Genomic DNA, 16369 nt, shown 5'->3' with positions numbered 1-16369 from the left:
CTTCTTCTTCTTCTTCTTCTTCTTCTTCTTCTTCTTCTTCTTCTTCTTCTTCTTCTTCTTCTTCTTCTTCTTCTTCTTCTTCTTCTTCTTCTTCTCTTCTCTTCTCCTTGGTCCTTTTTCTTTCTCTCTTGTTGACGGCTGGTTGGGTTACACATCACAACAAACACATCATGGGACAAGCCTGACAAAATGCATCGAGCCGGCGGCGGATTGCATAGAGTAGTAATGGATGGGACGGTCGCTTTGTTTTGCGCAAAGGAAAAAACGCATGCTCGTCTGCCTGTTGTCTGTTTATATGTCTGTTTCTCGATTGTCATGCTGTGCGACTTTTTCGTCACTCTGGCTTGATTTAAATGCCTTGTGAGCTTCATTGCTAGGCACTGGGAGTGTACTGGGCCTGCGGGAATGTAGATATAGAGGGTTCTGCGGGTAGACGTAGTCGCGAAAGTAAAAAAATACGGGGCGTACTTGGGTTGGTTGAGGGTAAAAGGCATGTCTGCTGGAAGGTATTAGTGGAATTGTCCCTGCGTAGTGAGCTATATCAAGTAACTCTGTGCAGAGGGAGAGGGGTCTCTTCCCTCCAGCCACGGGGACCTACACCTACTGTCTGCTAACCCGAATACACATTAGCAACGATCCCTCTCGCTCTCACGAATATGCACTCATTACTGCCCTCTTATCAGACCCGCCTATCCTCCACACTTGCCCGCCCTCCGCTCCCAGCATCTCCATCACCCACTCCTACCTCCACCGCCGGCTCCTCAGCCGCCAACTCGTGTACAGCCGCGCCACCCGCTTCGTGCGGCGGCACATGCATCTCATTAACCATTGTCCCGACGGCCTCGGCTTCTGATAAGTGCTTCGAGGGGTCACTGCTCTCGGCGCTGAGCTCGTGGCGGCCACCAATGGGTTTTTCGGAGGGCGATTGAGGCTGGTTGTGCTGCTTTCGCCGGCGGAGGAAAATGTAGGCTCCTGTTATGAGGAGAAGCACGCTGAGAGCGCCGAGGACGATGCCGGCTATGATGCCGCCAGAGAGGTCTTTTGTGGAAGATATATGGGTTTGGGCTTGGGTGGAGGTTGGTGGAAAGGAGGTGGGAGCTGCAGAGGAGGAGAGGGGTGTTGTGGTAGGTTGGGCTGATACGCTGCTGGTTGGTGCTGCGGTCGTGGTCTCTCCACTGCTACTGGTGGTGGTGTTGGATAACGCGGTGGATGGAGAGTCGAAGTCGAGGGTTATGGTGGCGTTTGGGCTTCCGGTCCCGGTCGTGCAGATAGAGCGCGTCTCGTTCGAGAGGTCTTGGTAAAAGGCGCAGGATTCCTCGGACGAGCAACACAGCCCATCGCCGCAGCAGAATTGGTCGCTGCTACAGCAGCTGTTCTTACCACAGCAGAATTGCCCGGTGCCATCGCAGCATGTGCCGCAGCATAGTTCGGAGAGACAGCAACGCCCGTGGCACACTGGGCTTACACCGCAGCCAGCTCTTTTAAACAACGGAGAAAACATGATGATGTGATTCAGGGGATGAGAGTCAGAAGAAAAGGAAATCTTTAATTTGATATCAAAAAGCGGGTCAGTGGTCGCTTTTGAGACCTTACCCCTGTATCGTGCGGCTGTGTGGTGTAACGTCTCACAGACAGTCTGTCAGCCTATCGAACTTGCTTCGTAGGCGCCCCCTTTTCTATTGTGAGCAGGGGTGATAGCCGACAGTGAGGGCGCTCATGCTGCCGCCCCCGAAGATGGTTCTCTGGGAAGTATGAAAGAAAAATTAACGTACTACAACATGTTTACTCTTGTATACAAAAGTGACATAAATATACGCCAAGCTCATACGGAGTAAAACAAGCTTTCCATCTCGTGGGCAATCCATGTCAACACCCAAAGGAGTATTTGTACCTGCTTCGTTTGGACACTAATTATGCTTCGCGGTGCCTGCGACAGCACACGCGAGCCCATGATGCCCTAATATGAACACAAATTGTGGCCTTGTTGATGTTATTAGGAATGATCCAATCCAATTTAAGCGACGTTGTTGGCGCAAGCCGACACGTGGTGACGTCATGATACTCACTGCCCTTCCGGGCACCATCCTGGCCTCCGGCACTCCCGGTGAACAAACACTGAATAGACATGGCGGCAAATCCGCAGGTATCGCGTCTAGATACGTGTCTGCCAGTTTGTCACGGTGGATGGAGCAGAGTAGTAGGCTGAAATTAATGTCATAGCCGTGACTGAAGAAGTGATTGTGGAAGTGCGGGACATGCGGATTTGATGAGGTTGGCTGGGGAGATTTGTGAGGTGGAGAGAGCGGAGGGATAGGTCTGGCTGGGGGAGTGAATGAATGATATGGGTTATAAGATCTTGATCTTTGTGCCGGTAGAAATACCGCAGCGCAAGTCTCTAGTGCACGTTGCTTTTTGACAATCAACTGTATGTTTATATATGATATTTGAAATTATGGTGGCGTACTATCGCTTGTTCGTACAAGGTTTGTTGAAACCTTAAAAGCCTGCGATCGTGCATAACAGTGAACTCATGGGCGATGTACATAGGCTTCACTGCCTTTTTATATGGCCAGCTAGAGTTTTCTACTGCCAAATGAACAAAGTTCAGAGTTTATCCCCATAATCCGAAGATGTAGTCTCGTATATATACATAATTTTCTCAGTATTTAATCCGGTTTGCCAGAAATAACAGAGATTCAAACGAGAGCCTGCCACCAGCGAAGAATCCAAACTGCAGTTCTTCATTTCCTATAATAACATACTATCATTGATCTTTGCCCATCACACCCATCAACCTGCATGATCTCGAGCAACCCTGAGCTTTGTTCATTGCTTCTTGAGATCATCGAACTTCCTCTTGAGCGATGGCACGCCGTTTGCTCTGACACGTAACGCCCTTATGTCGCGCCCCTGACCTCCTCGAAAGTTGTTAAGATCTTGCTTGTCATCGCCTATCATATCAAACTTGTCCAGGACCATTTTCTGGTATGTAGCCGATTCGATCGCTTCGAATGCGATCGTTGAGTTGGATTCGACTTCGTCCCTTAGACTGTTAATCTGCTTCAGAAGGCTTCCGATACGCTCGTCTGATTTCCGGGAGTAATTTTCTAGGTCGACAACACGTTTATCTTGGTCTTTCTGTTTCTTTTCAATAGCTACAACAGAAGGGACGTTCATGGCTAAAGCCCTCTTGACATCGAGGTTTGCGTCGCGGCATAGTTGAGCTTCTTCCTATAAACGCCATCATGTGTTAGAATGGAAGCAGTTTCAGGATATTCAGCATGTTTAAAAGAACATACCTCTTTGAATATTTCAGTCCAGTCGCTGTCAACAGCGCCATCTGGAAAGAGAGCGTCGTTTGTATCTAGAAAAGTTAGCCCCAACAGAGCCTAAATGAGTGTGCTCGTCGCCAAAATTTTGAAATTATTCCCGTACACTCAGTTTTAGTTTCTGCGCTTCTGGCTGCTTCTCAAATAGTGTACCGTCGGGTTTGAAATTCAGAGGCCATGATTTAACGGCGTAGCGGATCCTGTCCGGATAGCTGCCGAGATTCCTTTTGATGATTATGACGTTCTCTTTTGAAAGAAGAGTGAATGGTGGAAAGATGGTTGTGATATCGAAGTCGTCGCCCGTGTTCGGCTCAGAACATGAGCCATGGCTTCATATACTGATACTTGATGGCAGGTCGCTAAAATAATGCAGTGTTTGAATGATTTCAGGCATAGGCGAATATAAAGAGTAATTCGGAGGGAAGAGTTGGGAATGAATAGACGGCGAACTTGCGAAAAATCCCTCAACAAAGTATAGAGGCTCGTGCAGAGCTAAAGAGCTACGTCTCAGTTTTGTTTATTTCTCTTTTAGCCCTAGGGCATGCAATTTTGGAATAGGCTGAAGCCTAGGGCCTGTAGATGTCGGCCTTTGTGTCCGTTTGTATTCGATTTCCTTTTCCGCTTAAGTCTGATTCCCAAGTCCGTTTGCTCATAATCAACATGCATTTATTTGCTTTCTTTTCAAGGTCCTATCACTTCAACCCTTGTTTCAGTTAGGCATAGTCAAGGTAGCCACCATACTGCTTCAGTGAAAAACTATACACCGTAACCTTACATGGTGCTTGATTTTATTATAAAAGGTTGGCTATTGTTGACCGCACCCCTGTCTCATAGCAGCAACTCACGACTAAGATATACGTTGATACTCATTTTTATCTAAAAGCCGAGCAAGCCTCTCCGAGAAGTAGAGATTACTGCTACTATATATAAGGTCTAGCAGAGCTTACAACACAACAATCCATTTATAACCTACCAGGCTAACTCGGGTAGCAGCTCAGCGCAGTCGAAGTATATTTACAAAAAACATCTTCTTCGAATGGCATCGTGCCCAAACCGCATAGGTGTGCAAACACTTATTTCCCACTATAGAGAATTTACACCCGGTACTGCAACCTTACAGTTGCCCATCCGCCCTTTGTTAATTTGCCCGCCTCTACAGTCAGGGGTTATCGGATTAGAGTATCAATAGGCAGTAACGGCAGCTGGGCATAGAAAGATATAGAACAAACAAACCAATAACATATAGGGAAAACAAAATCTTGTGGTTAATTCCTTAAGAAAAAAAACTAATTGTTTGCCTATCTAAAGAATAAATTTGTACTCAAAAGAGGTATGCATTGTTGATAAGATTGCAACAGCCTCAAGGAAACCCATTTAATGCATCACACTCTTTTACGCTGGAATTGACGCGTTCTCTTATTAGCAAATTACCAGCAATCGCCAGTTCCCAATAATTAGACTAAAATAGTCCTTTGTAGTTGGACATCACTAGTTGAACCTAGAAAGAGGACTTGTGTTTTTCAGAGCCTACTTTAACGACCAGGACAAGGGCTAGGAACTTGAGCTTAACAGCAACGAAACAAACGATTTGAGAGGTCGTAGTAACCAGAAACATATCGCAATCAGTTGCCAATATTCAGTGATCTTTGGCAGGACAAGGCTTAAACTGAGGTAAATTTAGCTCCGGAAACTTAAATATAACCGCAAGCAAGGCAGCTAGAGTAGGCCAAGGCAGCGCAGACGCGCACCCAACACTCAAAATCCCAGTACCACATCCATACGCACACCAGCTCCGCTCCACTTATCAAGCACTCAAAGGACTATTTACCAATGCGTCTCCGTCAGGCCGCGCGGCGTCGGCGCAACCGGAAGGAAGTTACCTAGCGGGCGGGTCGGGACGCGCCGACGTTGTGGGACCCCCAAGGCCCCCATCCAGCCTGTGCCCGATCCCGACCCCACGCGCAGCTCCTCCCTCCCCGCAATGCGGGGAGCGCGCCGCGGGTGGCCCAGCGGAGAATGTAAGAAAGCGAGCACCTGCCTCCCGTCGGCTCTCCACCTTAGCCCAGGGCGGCCGTGCAACGTGACGCTCATATGCGTGACCATACTGACGATGCCGGCATATAAAAGCCGTGTACCCGGTTGCCCCCGCTCTAAACCGTATGTAACGCCAGGACATCGCCCGATTGAAGAAACCTGCGACGGCGCAGATAGACAGTACCAAAAAATATGACAACAGCCATGGACGCCAGCAGCACCTTCGTCCTAACCGACATTCGCCTTTTTACTGGCGAGAACGTCATCGAGCACGGCTACGTTTACGTCGTGGACGGGTTGATCTGGGCCTTGGGTGCAGGCGCTCCTCCCATATATTCCTCAGTAGCTGCTGTCGTCCCCACGCGCTCCCTCCCGGGGCATACGCTACTCCCTGGCCTCATAGATGCGCACATCCACGCCCACAGAGACATCCCAGACGCCATCGCGCAGGCGTTGCGTTTTGGCGTGACGACGGTGCTAGACATGCATAATGAGTTCCCGCGTGTGCGCCAACTCAAGGAAATCGCGGCCCGGGATCTCGACGTCGCGGATTACAAGGCCGCGGGGCTGGCGGCGACTATTGAGGGCGGCTGGCCGGAGGCGATCGTTACGCTGAAGAATCGAAGTGAGGAGGTAAGTGAATCTGCGGGGGCAGTGTGTTTGCGTGGGTCACGGAGAGGCGTGTGATTGGGCTTGCTAGGCGTCGAATGTTGCTAACGGAACTAGACACTGGCCGATATATCGACATGGCCCAAACTAAACACGCCGGCGTCAGCCGCTGCGTTCGTAGCCTCGCACGCCGCCCAAGGCGGCGACTACGTCAAGCTGATGCATGAGTCCGGTGTGGCTCTAGGGCTTAGCGTACCGCAGCCGACGGTCGAGTTGCAGCGCGCCGTTGTCGATGCCGCTCACAAGCTCGGCCGCGTCGTTGTTGCGCACGCCACATCGCTGTCTGACACGCTGGCCGTGCTGTCGACCGGGATCGACGGGCTCACTCATACCTTTTGCGACCAGTCTCCTACACCCGAACTCGTTGCGGCATATCAGCGTACCGGTGCGTGGCTTAATCCGACGCTAGCGACCATGGGCACCATAACGGGGGAGGGGAGGGAGCTGCAGGAACGTTTTGCCAACGATCCAAGAGTGGAGCGTTTGCTGGACAAGGGACAAAAAGAGAAAATGTGCCAATGTGCCAATATGAAGGCGGAAGGAAGCAGAGTGGAATTTGCATATGAAAGTGTGAGGGTGCTGAAGGAAGCGGGAGTGGACATCATCTGGTAAGTGCGACAGGGCATCCTTCAAGAATTTCGATGACTCTATGGAAAAGTGAAAGATTAAAGACTGCTCGACCGAGCACTTACCGTTCCGCGGAGGCTTAGAATTTGCAAATTGACACTCGTACAGTGGCTCTGACGCCGCCGGTCCTCTTCCTGGCACTGCCTTCGGTCTCTCCACCCATCACGAGCTATTTTTGCTCGTGAACAAATGCGGCTTCACACCACAGGAGGCCCTGCGCTCAGCTACGAGCTTGACTGCCAAGAAATTCGGATTCCCAGATAGAGGACTTATCAGGGAGGGGCGTAAGGCTGATTTAATCCTGGTAGAAGGAAACCCACTGGACGATATTGATGCGACGCTAAATCTGAAAGGAGTGTGGCGAGACGGTGTTCTGAACAGTGCATACAGGGGGAGGTTTTAGAAATAGCTGCGGGCACGATGGTGGCTCTGGTTGCTTGAAACATGAAATAATTTGTTTCTCAAGATTATTTCTGCCGAGGTTCCGAGTCACGAACCTGCCTTCCTGCAATATTCGCTGGTCAAGCAGACGGCCTGTAGGTTGACGTGGCGCCTGAGATTTCAGTGCGCAAGCATGAATTTGTCTGTCATACGCACCAAGCTGCTCTGGCAAGAGGTTTTCTCCTCTATGGATTCGAAGAGTCGCGACCCATTGGTGCCTGCCCCGAGGAAATTTTCTGTGACGCTCGGGATAAGAAGATCTACACTAAAGGGGTCAGTGGAGACTCGTCAAGCATTCATACGTCATTGGCGATGCACCCCACGCACATCTTCCCCCGCGTAGTGCGACTCGGGGACAGTTCAAACCCAAGTGACTATCATACTGCCGAAGACGATCGACGGCCAGCATGGCGTTCGCTGCGCTCGCTGATCAAAACATGACGTGCAAAAGATTGCATTATGGTATCTGCAAAGGGCTTCGGCAAGTGCATGTGTGGAGAGAAGCGAAGTGAAATGCTCTTGATAGCTCGTTTGCATGCCTGCCTATCAGAGCCGTGCAGTGTTGGAACACTCAAATTTAGTATTCTGCGTCAGCTGTTTATTAATGGTACACAGTTGGGTGTGCCTGACTGCGACTTGTTGTCAAGTAGACAATGGGGGCTGCCTACTCAGTTAGTTGTATCAGAAACATAAGGGACATGACGGTCCTTTCTTGGATCTTTGCTGCATAATGACCCACGGCTGAGTGGTGGAAGTGGATCAGGCAAACCCCAGCTACAGTTGGAAGTCCATTGAGTCTAGATTGGCGTGCAGAGGCGTTGGTCGCGTTGTCTCCGGCCGTGACGGGATGTCTTGGAGCAATGAGCACTTTGTTGTGTTAGGTTGAGGCTGAGTATGTGTCGTGTAGCAAAGGAGTGGCTTGGGGCTGCTGTAGGTAACAATGCTTGTGGCTGTGGAGATGAGGAGCAAGCAGGTAGGAGTCGGAGTAACTGTCTAGCTGTACTCCTATGTACGAGTAAATTGCTGGGCCGTGTTGCGCTAGCTGTGGATATGGGTCGATTTGGGTTGCTGCCGAATGAGCTCTGTACAACCAAGATGTGATGGTGGTTAGGCAGAAGAATGGGCAAAAGAAGGCAAAGAAGAAGTTAGTTGAGGGAGAAGGAGAAAGAGAAGAAAAAGAAGAAGAAGAAGAAGAAGAAGAAGAAGAAGAAGAAGAATGAATGGTTCAACGCCACGGCTACCTGTGGTGGTGGTTCCCTCAAGGTGCACAAAAAAAGAAAAACAACCCAAGGGAGCCAAGGCGGCGGCGGCGGATCTCCAAGTGTTGCAAGCATACTGCTCGAGCTCGAGGGTTGCTGCTTGGCTGGACGGAAGGCGGAAGGCGGAAGGGCTCGGGAAAGGTCAAGCGAGGTGAAACGAGCCGGTTGCGGATGACGATCGGCCCTCAGGCTTCGACCGAAAGGAGGCGGCGCGTCAGGAGGGCAGCCGGGTGGCTGCAAGGCTGCGTCGAAGCTATGATGCTAGCGGCGTCCGGGCGGAGGTTCAGGAGGCGGGCAGGGGCAGGCGCAGGCACATGGCTGAGGATTTGCTGTCGTGCAGCGTGATAAAGTTGTTCGACGGGCTCTTCGAGAAGGCGGCCAGAAGCGCTTGCGACGAACGCCCCCGCCTGGCTGAGAGAGTTGAATCAGCGCTCATCTCGCCGCACCCTTTAGCTGCCCTTCCCCCCCGGCTCACCGTCTGATCGCTGCTGCCCTGGCCTCGCTGCTTTTGTCCATCGCGCCCATCCTTCCCATGCCCGAAGCTTCCTGAGTTCATTGTGTCTTCGCTCTCTCTCTCTTCTTCTTCCTCTTCTTTCGCTCCCTCCTCCTCTCTCACTCACCCTCACAACCACACCCACCCATCACCCTCCCCCACCTGCATTCTTCGCCTGCATCTTGCATCGGGCGCTCCTCGGACCAGGCCGGCCGCAAAGTTACCTCCGTTACGTCAAAGCCCATTCGCACCACCTCAACCCTGGCCCCAGCAGCAGCAGCAGCGAGCGACCCCTCTCGCCCTCTAAAACGCAGCCCGCCCAACCGGCTCCCGACGCTTCCAATGGCGTTACCACCCGACTACTCCAACGAAATCAACGCCCTCAATCGCGAGGTCCTCAAGCACCAGCCTCAGGACGTGCTGCAGTTTTGCGCCAACTTCTTCCTCCGCCGCCTCGAGTCGCAGCGCGCCGAGTTCCTGCTGACCCAGCAGCATTCCTCAGAACGCCCGGGCGGCTTGATGCCAGGGACAAACTTCCCCGGCAGCAATCCCTTTGGTACCTCGCCCTCGAGCAAGCCCAGCACCCCTCTGGGCATGCAGAGCCTTGAGGAGGAGGACGAAAACGATCTTCTCGCCTCGCCCACCGCATCATCCTTCCCCAGCTCGCTCATGTCCGCCCACAACAGCAGCAGCGCCTTCTCCGCAGCTCTCGACGGCTCCAGCGGTGTCTTTGGCGGCTTCGGCGGCTTCAACCCCTCGCGCTCGGCCCCGACCGCCTCAAGCGGCTTCGCCGCCATGCACGCAATGGATACGCAGAGCTTCCCCAGCAACTACAACATGGGTCGTCGCACCTCCGTCTCCGCAGAGTCGCTCAACCCCACGTCCGCCATCCACGAGAACTGGTCGCCGCCCTACCACCCCAAGACGGCCGACCAGCAGGCCCGCCTCAAGGCCGCTGTCGCCAGCAACTTCCTCTTCTCTCATCTTGATGACGAACAATCGGCACTGGTGCTCGGAGCGTTGCAGGAGAAGCCCATCCCGACAAAGGGCATCAAGGTCATCACGCAAGGCGATGTCGGCGACTACTTTTACGTTGTCGAAAGCGGCGCCTTTGACATTTACGTGAACCAGTCCGGCAAGCTGGAAGCTGGTCCGGACGGCGCAGGCAACAAGGTCACGAGCGTGGGCCCTGGCAGCTCCTTTGGTGAGCTCGCACTCATGTACAACGCGCCGCGTGCCGCAACCGTCACCTCGACCGAGCCATCAACTCTGTGGGCTCTTGACCGCGTCACCTTCCGCCGCATCCTAATGGACAGCGCGTTCCAACGCCGCCGCATGTACGAGGGTTTCCTGGAAGAAGTGCCCCTACTGGTGAGCCTGACGCCCTACGAGCGATCCAAGATTGCCGACGCGCTCGAGACGCGCAAGTATCCTTCCGGTACAACCATCATACGCGAGGGCGACGTCGGCGAGTCGTTCTTCATCCTCGAGTCGGGTGAGGCAGAGGTCTACAAGCGTGGCATCGAGAAGAGCGTCAAGCGCTACAGGAAGGGTGACTACTTTGGCGAGCTGGCTCTGCTCAACGACGCACCTCGCGCTGCCTCAGTCATCAGCAACACCGAAGTCAAGCTTGCAACTCTGGGCAAGGATGGTTTCCAGAGGCTGTTGGGCCCCGTCGAAGGCATCATGAGGCGGAACGACCCGAGCAAGCTGCCCCTCACCGACGACTCGGATCCGCTGGCTGAGCAAATGGAGCCAGACACGGCTTCCGTTGCGTAAGCAACGCCTTGTCGTTGGCAAGAGAGCTTTTCTGCTCTCAATCGCCTCACACTCAAGCCACGGTTGTTACTTCAGGCGGAACATCACTCATAGCGACGGAATTGGTATTTGGTACGGCTTACTTGCTCGGTATTCATTGTCTCGGCACGCGCTTGCGCCACGCGCACGCGCACACATCCACACCTTGGGGGCGTGTAGCTTGGTCTCCAGGGCAAAAAAGAAGGAGTATGGAGGAGCAAAGGCTGGTCGGAATCGGATGGTGAATCACTATTAGGCATTCGGCTAGGTTAAGGACGGACGACTGATCTGACTACACTTCCGGACGACTACACTCGGGGATGGCTGGATGGCTGGATGGTTGGTCGGCTGGACGGGAGGATTCGGTGTGACTTTTGGTATTGCGCGTTTTTCTCATTTTTTTTTTTTTCCTCTTTTGTTTTTTTATCCCTGTACGGCGTTCTTCCCCGCTTGTCGTCGCTGTCGCTTTTATCGTCGTTGGTACTGCCGCTGCCGCCACTACTACTATTGCTGCCGCTGCCGCCGTCTTAACTACCTTACTACTTCCCTTCCTCGATTTCCTTAGTTTTCTCTACCCCGCTCGCGAAGCCGCAAGACGGCCTTCACTCGCGCACGCACACTACTATTCTACCTACTTACTTACTTAAGTGTGCTGGCCAAAGTAGCCTGCCTTTGCCCTTTGCTCGGATTTGCGGTCACTGCATGCTTTGTGCTTTGGTGGTGTTTGCTTCCGATGTGATGGGCTTGGCTTGGTGATGTGGAATCGCGGACGGTGTCTTTGTTAATGATTGCCTTCACACGTACATATGAAACAAGTTCATTGGATGACAATGTTTGGGTCGGCTATTGTTGTTTAAATTTGAATCTATTATGTCGTTTGCGGCACTGTTGACCACTGCTAGGAGTATCTAGATACCAGCCAACTGTGTTGCTATTGCATGCTCCCTGAATTTTTTTATTTTGTTATTTTTTTCGGGCACATGCAGTGCAGACGGGACACTGCGTGTGCTGTGCTCCTCGCGCTGCCATTGTCCGGCATGCGCCTTTCCTCTATACCTCCTTCTGGGTCGTGCGTGGTACAGACACAGCGAAGCTCTGTTCAAGGTATCACGAGACGCCTATCAAAGAACGCCCATGAACGCCACTGCCATACCAATTCCAGGTTCCGTTATTAGGGAAGCTCTTTTTTATATCGTCTGAAATTAATTTCATCCATTGCATGCGTGGTCGTCAGCAATATGCCTTTTTCCCTCAACTCACGCCGCCATTTCTCTTTGGCGCTCCAGAGTCTGCCGGCGTAGACCCTCGGCCGCAGCCTCAGTCTCAATGACCCTCGCGACGCCGTTCCGCCACGCCTCGTCCAGCAAGCCTAGCTCAGCCGCGACACCGCCCTGCGCGGACCGCCGCGCAGTCTCAATGGCTTCGACTTCGAGCTTGGCGCGCGCGAGGTCGGCCTCAAGGGCGCGCAGAATGTCCTCGAGTTGGGAGTTGGCAACGAGCCAGGCATTCTTGCCATAGCGCTCGAGCAGGGCGAGGTTGGCGGCGCGGGCGTCCAGGTGCGCGGAGCTGGTGTAGGCGCGCTGCAGCAGGGCGCGCCAGGCGGCCGCGTCGTTGTCGGGCGGCGCGTCGAGGGCCTCGTAGCGGGCGAGGTCGACGCCGGTGCCGGGTTCCTTGGGCGCGGCGGCAGCGAGGCGGGCGTGCTCAGTCTCGAGGGCGGGCGAGAAGCGCGGCGCATACGAAGCGGGGATGCTGGGGTGGAGGGCTTGCGTGGCGGCGGCGGGGTCAAGGTCGGCGGCGATGAGGGCGGAGGCAGCGGCGTGGGCGGCGGGCGTGAGGGCCGCGTCGATATCTGGCGGGTGGGGGGTCAGTTGCGTGGCCCAGGTGGGTTCGGAGTGGAGTGGGGGGAGGGGGAAGGAGTCACATGGAAGAGAGTCGTGCGACTCAAGGATCAATGGCATCGTGGACTTGTTGGGTGGATTGCAGGCGAGACGACCTAGGGTGGGTGGAGAGAGCGAGGTAAAGAGCGCGACGCGAGATGTGGGTTTCCTGGCGACTCGGGCCGGCGCGCGCGCGGCCAAGGAAATAAATGACCATGTGGAGAAGCGGCGGGTGGAGAGCGTCTTGTATTCGTGGACAACTCGCCGCCGTTCCTGCATCTCCTCCACGGGCCTGCAACCCGGACGGACGACATCTCTACATCCGTCACTACACAATCATAGCACATACATAGGTAGATTACTATAATGTAGTATGCGTTCGCCGCCGCTAGCTTTTAAAGCCTTTCCGGGCACGCGCCCGTTTGTACGCCCTTCCCCGTCGCCATCCCGTTCCCCTCTTGCCCTCTTTCGCCTCCGACAACGCTCATGGCTCGCTCTCACATAGCCGTTGCCTTGGCTGGCGCCACGGTTGCTTTGCTTTTTCTCACCCAACTCCTCGCCTATTTCGGCCTGCCCCAAGTCGATTTCTGGCGCTGGCAGCAAGATGGCAGCGCGTGGAGAAGCCATGGCGACATGCAGACGCAGCTGGGTGTCAAGGACGCGACTCATCAAGCTGCCGCTGAGGCCGGAGACCGGTACTTGATCGGCGTGGGCAAGGCGGACATCACTGGGTAAGCGGCTGTTTCGAACTTGTTGCTCTGCCCGAACAAGTCATGCTGATGCGCAAGCTAGCCCGGTGGTGGAGCTCAACATGATGGGCTATGCCAACACGAGCCAAATCGGGTCCGGCCTCCGCCAGCGCATCTATTCGCGCGCCTTTGTCATTGGCGATGTTGACAAGCCCGACGAGCGCTTCTTGTATCTTATCCTGGACACCCAGTCTGGCGACACGGCCATCCGTAATGGTATACTGGAAGGCCTTGCGAGCTTGGGCGATGATTACGCCATGTACAGCCACTCCAACGTTGCCGTTGTGGGCACGCACAGCCACTCCGGACCTGGAGCCTGGTTGAACTACCTCTTGCCGCAAATCACCAGTCTGGGCTTCTCTAAACAGAGCTACCAGGCCATCGTAGACGGAACGCTTTTGTCCATCAAACGTGCGCACGAGAACCTTACCACTGGAAGTCTCAGTGTCGGTACTACCACCATTCAGGATGCCAACATCAACCGCAGCCTGTGGGCCTACCTCCACAATCCCGAGAAAGAGCGCGCGCGCTACACTGACAGCGTCGACAAAACCATGACACTTCTTCGTTTCCAGCGTGACAGCGACGGGAAAGACATTGGTGTCTTGACATGGTTTGCTGTCCATGGCACGTCTTTGCTTGGAAACCAGACTCTCATTACCGGTGACAACAAGGGTGTGGCTGCATACCTGTTTGAGCAGGATATGGCAACCAGCTCCAATGCTGCTGAAGGCTTCGTGGCTGGATTCTCGCAGACCAATGTTGGCGACACTAGCCCAAACGTCAACGATGCTTGGTGCGAGGACGGCAGCAACCAGAAATGCTCACTTGAGAACAGTACCTGTGGTGGTAAGAGCCAGCCATGCCATGGCAGAGGTCCGTACTTCGGCTTGAATGATGGAGGAGCCAAAAGTTGCTATGAGATCGGTCGCCGTCAGTATGCTGGTGCCAAAGAGATTTATGATTCATTGACGTCCGGTGGCACGAGCATATCTGGATCCATCAAGTCTCTGCATTCGTTTGTCGACTTCTCCGACTACAGTTTTCCCCTCTCTAACGGCAGCTACGTCTCTACCTGCTCTGCCGCCATGGGCAACTCGTTTGCCGCCGGTACGACAGACGGACCTGGCGCCTTTGACTTCACGCAAGGCGATTCCGACTCACCTGACAACCCGTTCTGGAATGCTGTCGGTAGCCTCATCCATATACCGTCTGCCGCACAGAAGAAATGCCAGTCTCCGAAGCCGATTCTTTTGGATGTTGGCGCGAGCAAGCTTCCCTATCCCTGGGCGGCAAACATCGTCGACATTCAGGTGCTGCGCGTAGGACAGTTTTTCATCATCGTCTCGCCCGGTGAAGCGACCACCATGTCTGGACGGCGCTGGCGCGAGGCGTTGCACAAAGAAGTTGTGTCTTCCGATCTGCTCTCATCTGAGGGTAGCCCACAGCCCATCGTCGTGCTCGGTGCCCCAGGAAACAGCTACGTACACTACATTGCGACGGAAGAAGAGTATGGCGCGCAGCGCTACGAAGGCGCGTCGACGCTCCACGGTCCGCACACTTTGCAGGCCTACATCAACCTCACACTGACCTACCTGCCGTATCTGTCGCCAAGCGCTAGCGGCGGACCACCCGCCGGTCCCTCGCCGCCTGATAACCGGAATCGCAGCCTGAACTTCATCTCGGGTGTCGTGGCAGACAGTGCCGGTATCGGAAAGAGCTTCGGCGATGTGGTCACTGATGTCCATGTCAATGCCTCATACTCGGCAGGTGATATTGTGCAGGCAACCTTCATCGGCGCTAACCCGCGCAACAACCTCCGTCTCGAAGGAACTTATGCGGCGGTTGAGCGGAAAAACGACGACTCGGGTGACTGGGAACGCGTGCTTGAGGATAAGGATTGGGAGCTTGTGTTCGAGTGGAAGAGGATCAGCACTATCTTGGCTACGAGCCAGGTTACGCTCACGTGGGAGACGAACGCGAACTCGAAGGCTGGCAAGTACCGCTTCAGGTATTACGGAGACGCGAAGAGCATAGGTGGTACCATCAAATCGTTTGAGGGGGTGAGTGGAGAGTTCACCCTTAGTTGAAAAGGATGGAAGCATGGATCTTTAGGGAGGAAGGGTTGACAATGACGGATGTATATACGGTATGACCATCGTTAATCTACACACCTCTGGCCAGATTTGTCGAAATTGTTTCTGGGGGGTTCAGCCTCCTGCTATAGGTGCATTGTTTTCTCCCAGCATGGCCTAAACACGTCACTGGTCGATGAACAGACAGTCTTTGCTGCGAGCTCAATGTCTACTTAACGTCCATCACTGTCAAAAGAAATTCACCGTCCAGCGAAGTAGTAAATGATACAAGAACTCTCTATAGAGTACTCCTCATCTAGCTACAAGCCTAGTCTCTTGAATATGAGTAAGAAGGCCTTGGAATGTATATATAGTATTAATAACTTGATTTCATTTCTACTCCGTATAAGCATCGTTATCTCGTTAAGTAGTGAATCGTGAATCTAGCTTGATGGTGACGGACGTTACGAAGTCCAGACAAGGATTAACGCTAAATAGCTATCCAAATCATAATTCGTTGTTGCCGCCCGGATTTTCTATGTAATTAATGTCTTTTTTTTTAGTTTAGTGTTCGGTTCCGGGTTTCATAAAAAAGATATAGATACAGGGAAACCCCAGCCTTATCAGTTGCGGCAAGAACATATTGTAATAATCTTACATTGATCAAATAAAGACAGCTAACCTGATAGTAAACCAATACTTCCAAACCCCTAGTTTTAAGTGAAAGTGGGGGGGGGACGAAACTTTTATTGGAGAACTTATCAAAGAAGTAATGTAGTAATTCTGTCAGATAGCTTGGCACATTTATGAGTGCGATTTGATGTGTATCGCCATGTGTAAGGACAACGAAGACGATAGTTATGATTGTAGACGACAGGTAGTCAACACATGTATAGTATACCATGTACGGAGTAGCGCAGGTCAAGGACAGTTACATGCGTTAATCTGTGTTTTTTTGTTTTTTTGTTTTTTTTTTAAAAAAATAAATAAATAAATAAATAAATAAATAAATAAATAAA

General features: G+C 53.0%; 7 protein-coding genes across 7 annotated transcripts in view; 3 read left to right on the top strand and 4 right to left on the bottom strand.

Annotated features, from left to right (window-relative positions):
- K452DRAFT_88012 (uncharacterized protein) overlaps positions 1-357 on the bottom strand; it is a 1048-nt gene extending 691 nt beyond the window's left edge. The window contains exon 1 of the mRNA XM_033547268.1: positions 1-357. Within this exon, the coding sequence (XP_033394255.1) occupies positions 1-317 (317 nt within the window). The 5' untranslated portion in view covers positions 318-357.
- Positions 358-679: 322 nt separating this feature from the next.
- K452DRAFT_321107 (uncharacterized protein) lies at positions 680-2127 on the bottom strand (the record flags this gene model as incomplete). The annotated part of the gene is made up of 2 exons (XM_033544372.1): positions 680-1038; positions 2067-2127. 2 exons carry the CDS (start codon positions 2125-2127, stop codon positions 680-682), a joined length of 420 nt encoding a protein of 139 aa, XP_033394254.1.
- Positions 2128-2826: 699 nt separating this feature from the next.
- On the bottom strand, positions 2827-4199 carry K452DRAFT_301076 (uncharacterized protein; the record flags this gene model as incomplete). The annotated part of the gene is made up of 3 exons (XM_033542398.1): positions 2827-3231; positions 3300-3364; positions 4175-4199. The coding sequence occupies 3 exons, from the start codon at positions 4197-4199 to the stop codon at positions 2827-2829; spliced, it is 495 nt and encodes a 164-aa protein (XP_033394253.1).
- Positions 4200-5514: 1315 nt separating this feature from the next.
- Positions 5515-7056, top strand: K452DRAFT_256118 (uncharacterized protein; the record flags this gene model as incomplete). The annotated part of the gene is made up of 3 exons (XM_033538387.1): positions 5515-5996; positions 6090-6640; positions 6768-7056. Coding segments are annotated over exons 1-3 (1281 nt in total), but the record flags the coding sequence as incomplete, so codon positions are not given.
- Positions 7057-9194: 2138 nt separating this feature from the next.
- On the top strand, positions 9195-10631 carry K452DRAFT_233928 (uncharacterized protein; the record flags this gene model as incomplete). Its single annotated transcript, XM_033537343.1, has 1 exon — positions 9195-10631. One exon carries the CDS (start codon positions 9195-9197, stop codon positions 10629-10631), a length of 1437 nt encoding a protein of 478 aa, XP_033394251.1.
- Positions 10632-11905: 1274 nt separating this feature from the next.
- Positions 11906-12607, bottom strand: K452DRAFT_233864 (uncharacterized protein; the record flags this gene model as incomplete). Its single annotated transcript, XM_033537337.1, has 2 exons — positions 11906-12498; positions 12571-12607. 2 exons carry the CDS (start codon positions 12605-12607, stop codon positions 11906-11908), a joined length of 630 nt encoding a protein of 209 aa, XP_033394250.1.
- A 194-nt stretch (positions 12608-12801) lies between these two features.
- Positions 12802-15506, top strand: K452DRAFT_277014 (uncharacterized protein). The gene is made up of 2 exons (XM_033539307.1): positions 12802-13257; positions 13319-15506. The coding sequence occupies exons 1-2, from the start codon at positions 13013-13015 to the stop codon at positions 15363-15365; spliced, it is 2292 nt and encodes a 763-aa protein (XP_033394249.1). The 5' UTR covers positions 12802-13012; the 3' UTR covers positions 15366-15506.
- The last annotated feature ends 863 nt before the right edge of the window (positions 15507-16369 follow it).

Source organism: Aplosporella prunicola, assembly GCF_010093885.1.
Source record: "Aplosporella prunicola CBS 121167 unplaced genomic scaffold K452scaffold_23, whole genome shotgun sequence".
NCBI classification, from domain to species: Eukaryota; Fungi; Ascomycota; class Dothideomycetes; order Botryosphaeriales; family Aplosporellaceae; genus Aplosporella; species Aplosporella prunicola.
This window is presented reverse-complemented; position numbering and strand designations above follow the sequence as displayed.

What these genes read in the sequence shown, in the direction of transcription:
- K452DRAFT_277014 (XM_033539307.1), top strand. Translation starts at nt 13,013, where the DNA reads ATGGCTCGCTCTCACATAGCCGTTGCCTTGGCTGGCGCCACGGTTGCT. An exon ending in GGCAAGGCGGACATCACTGG is followed by an intron (nt 13,258 to 13,318) that starts GTAAGCGGCTGT and finishes TGCGCAAGCTAG; the next exon opens with CCCGGTGGTGGAGCTCAACA.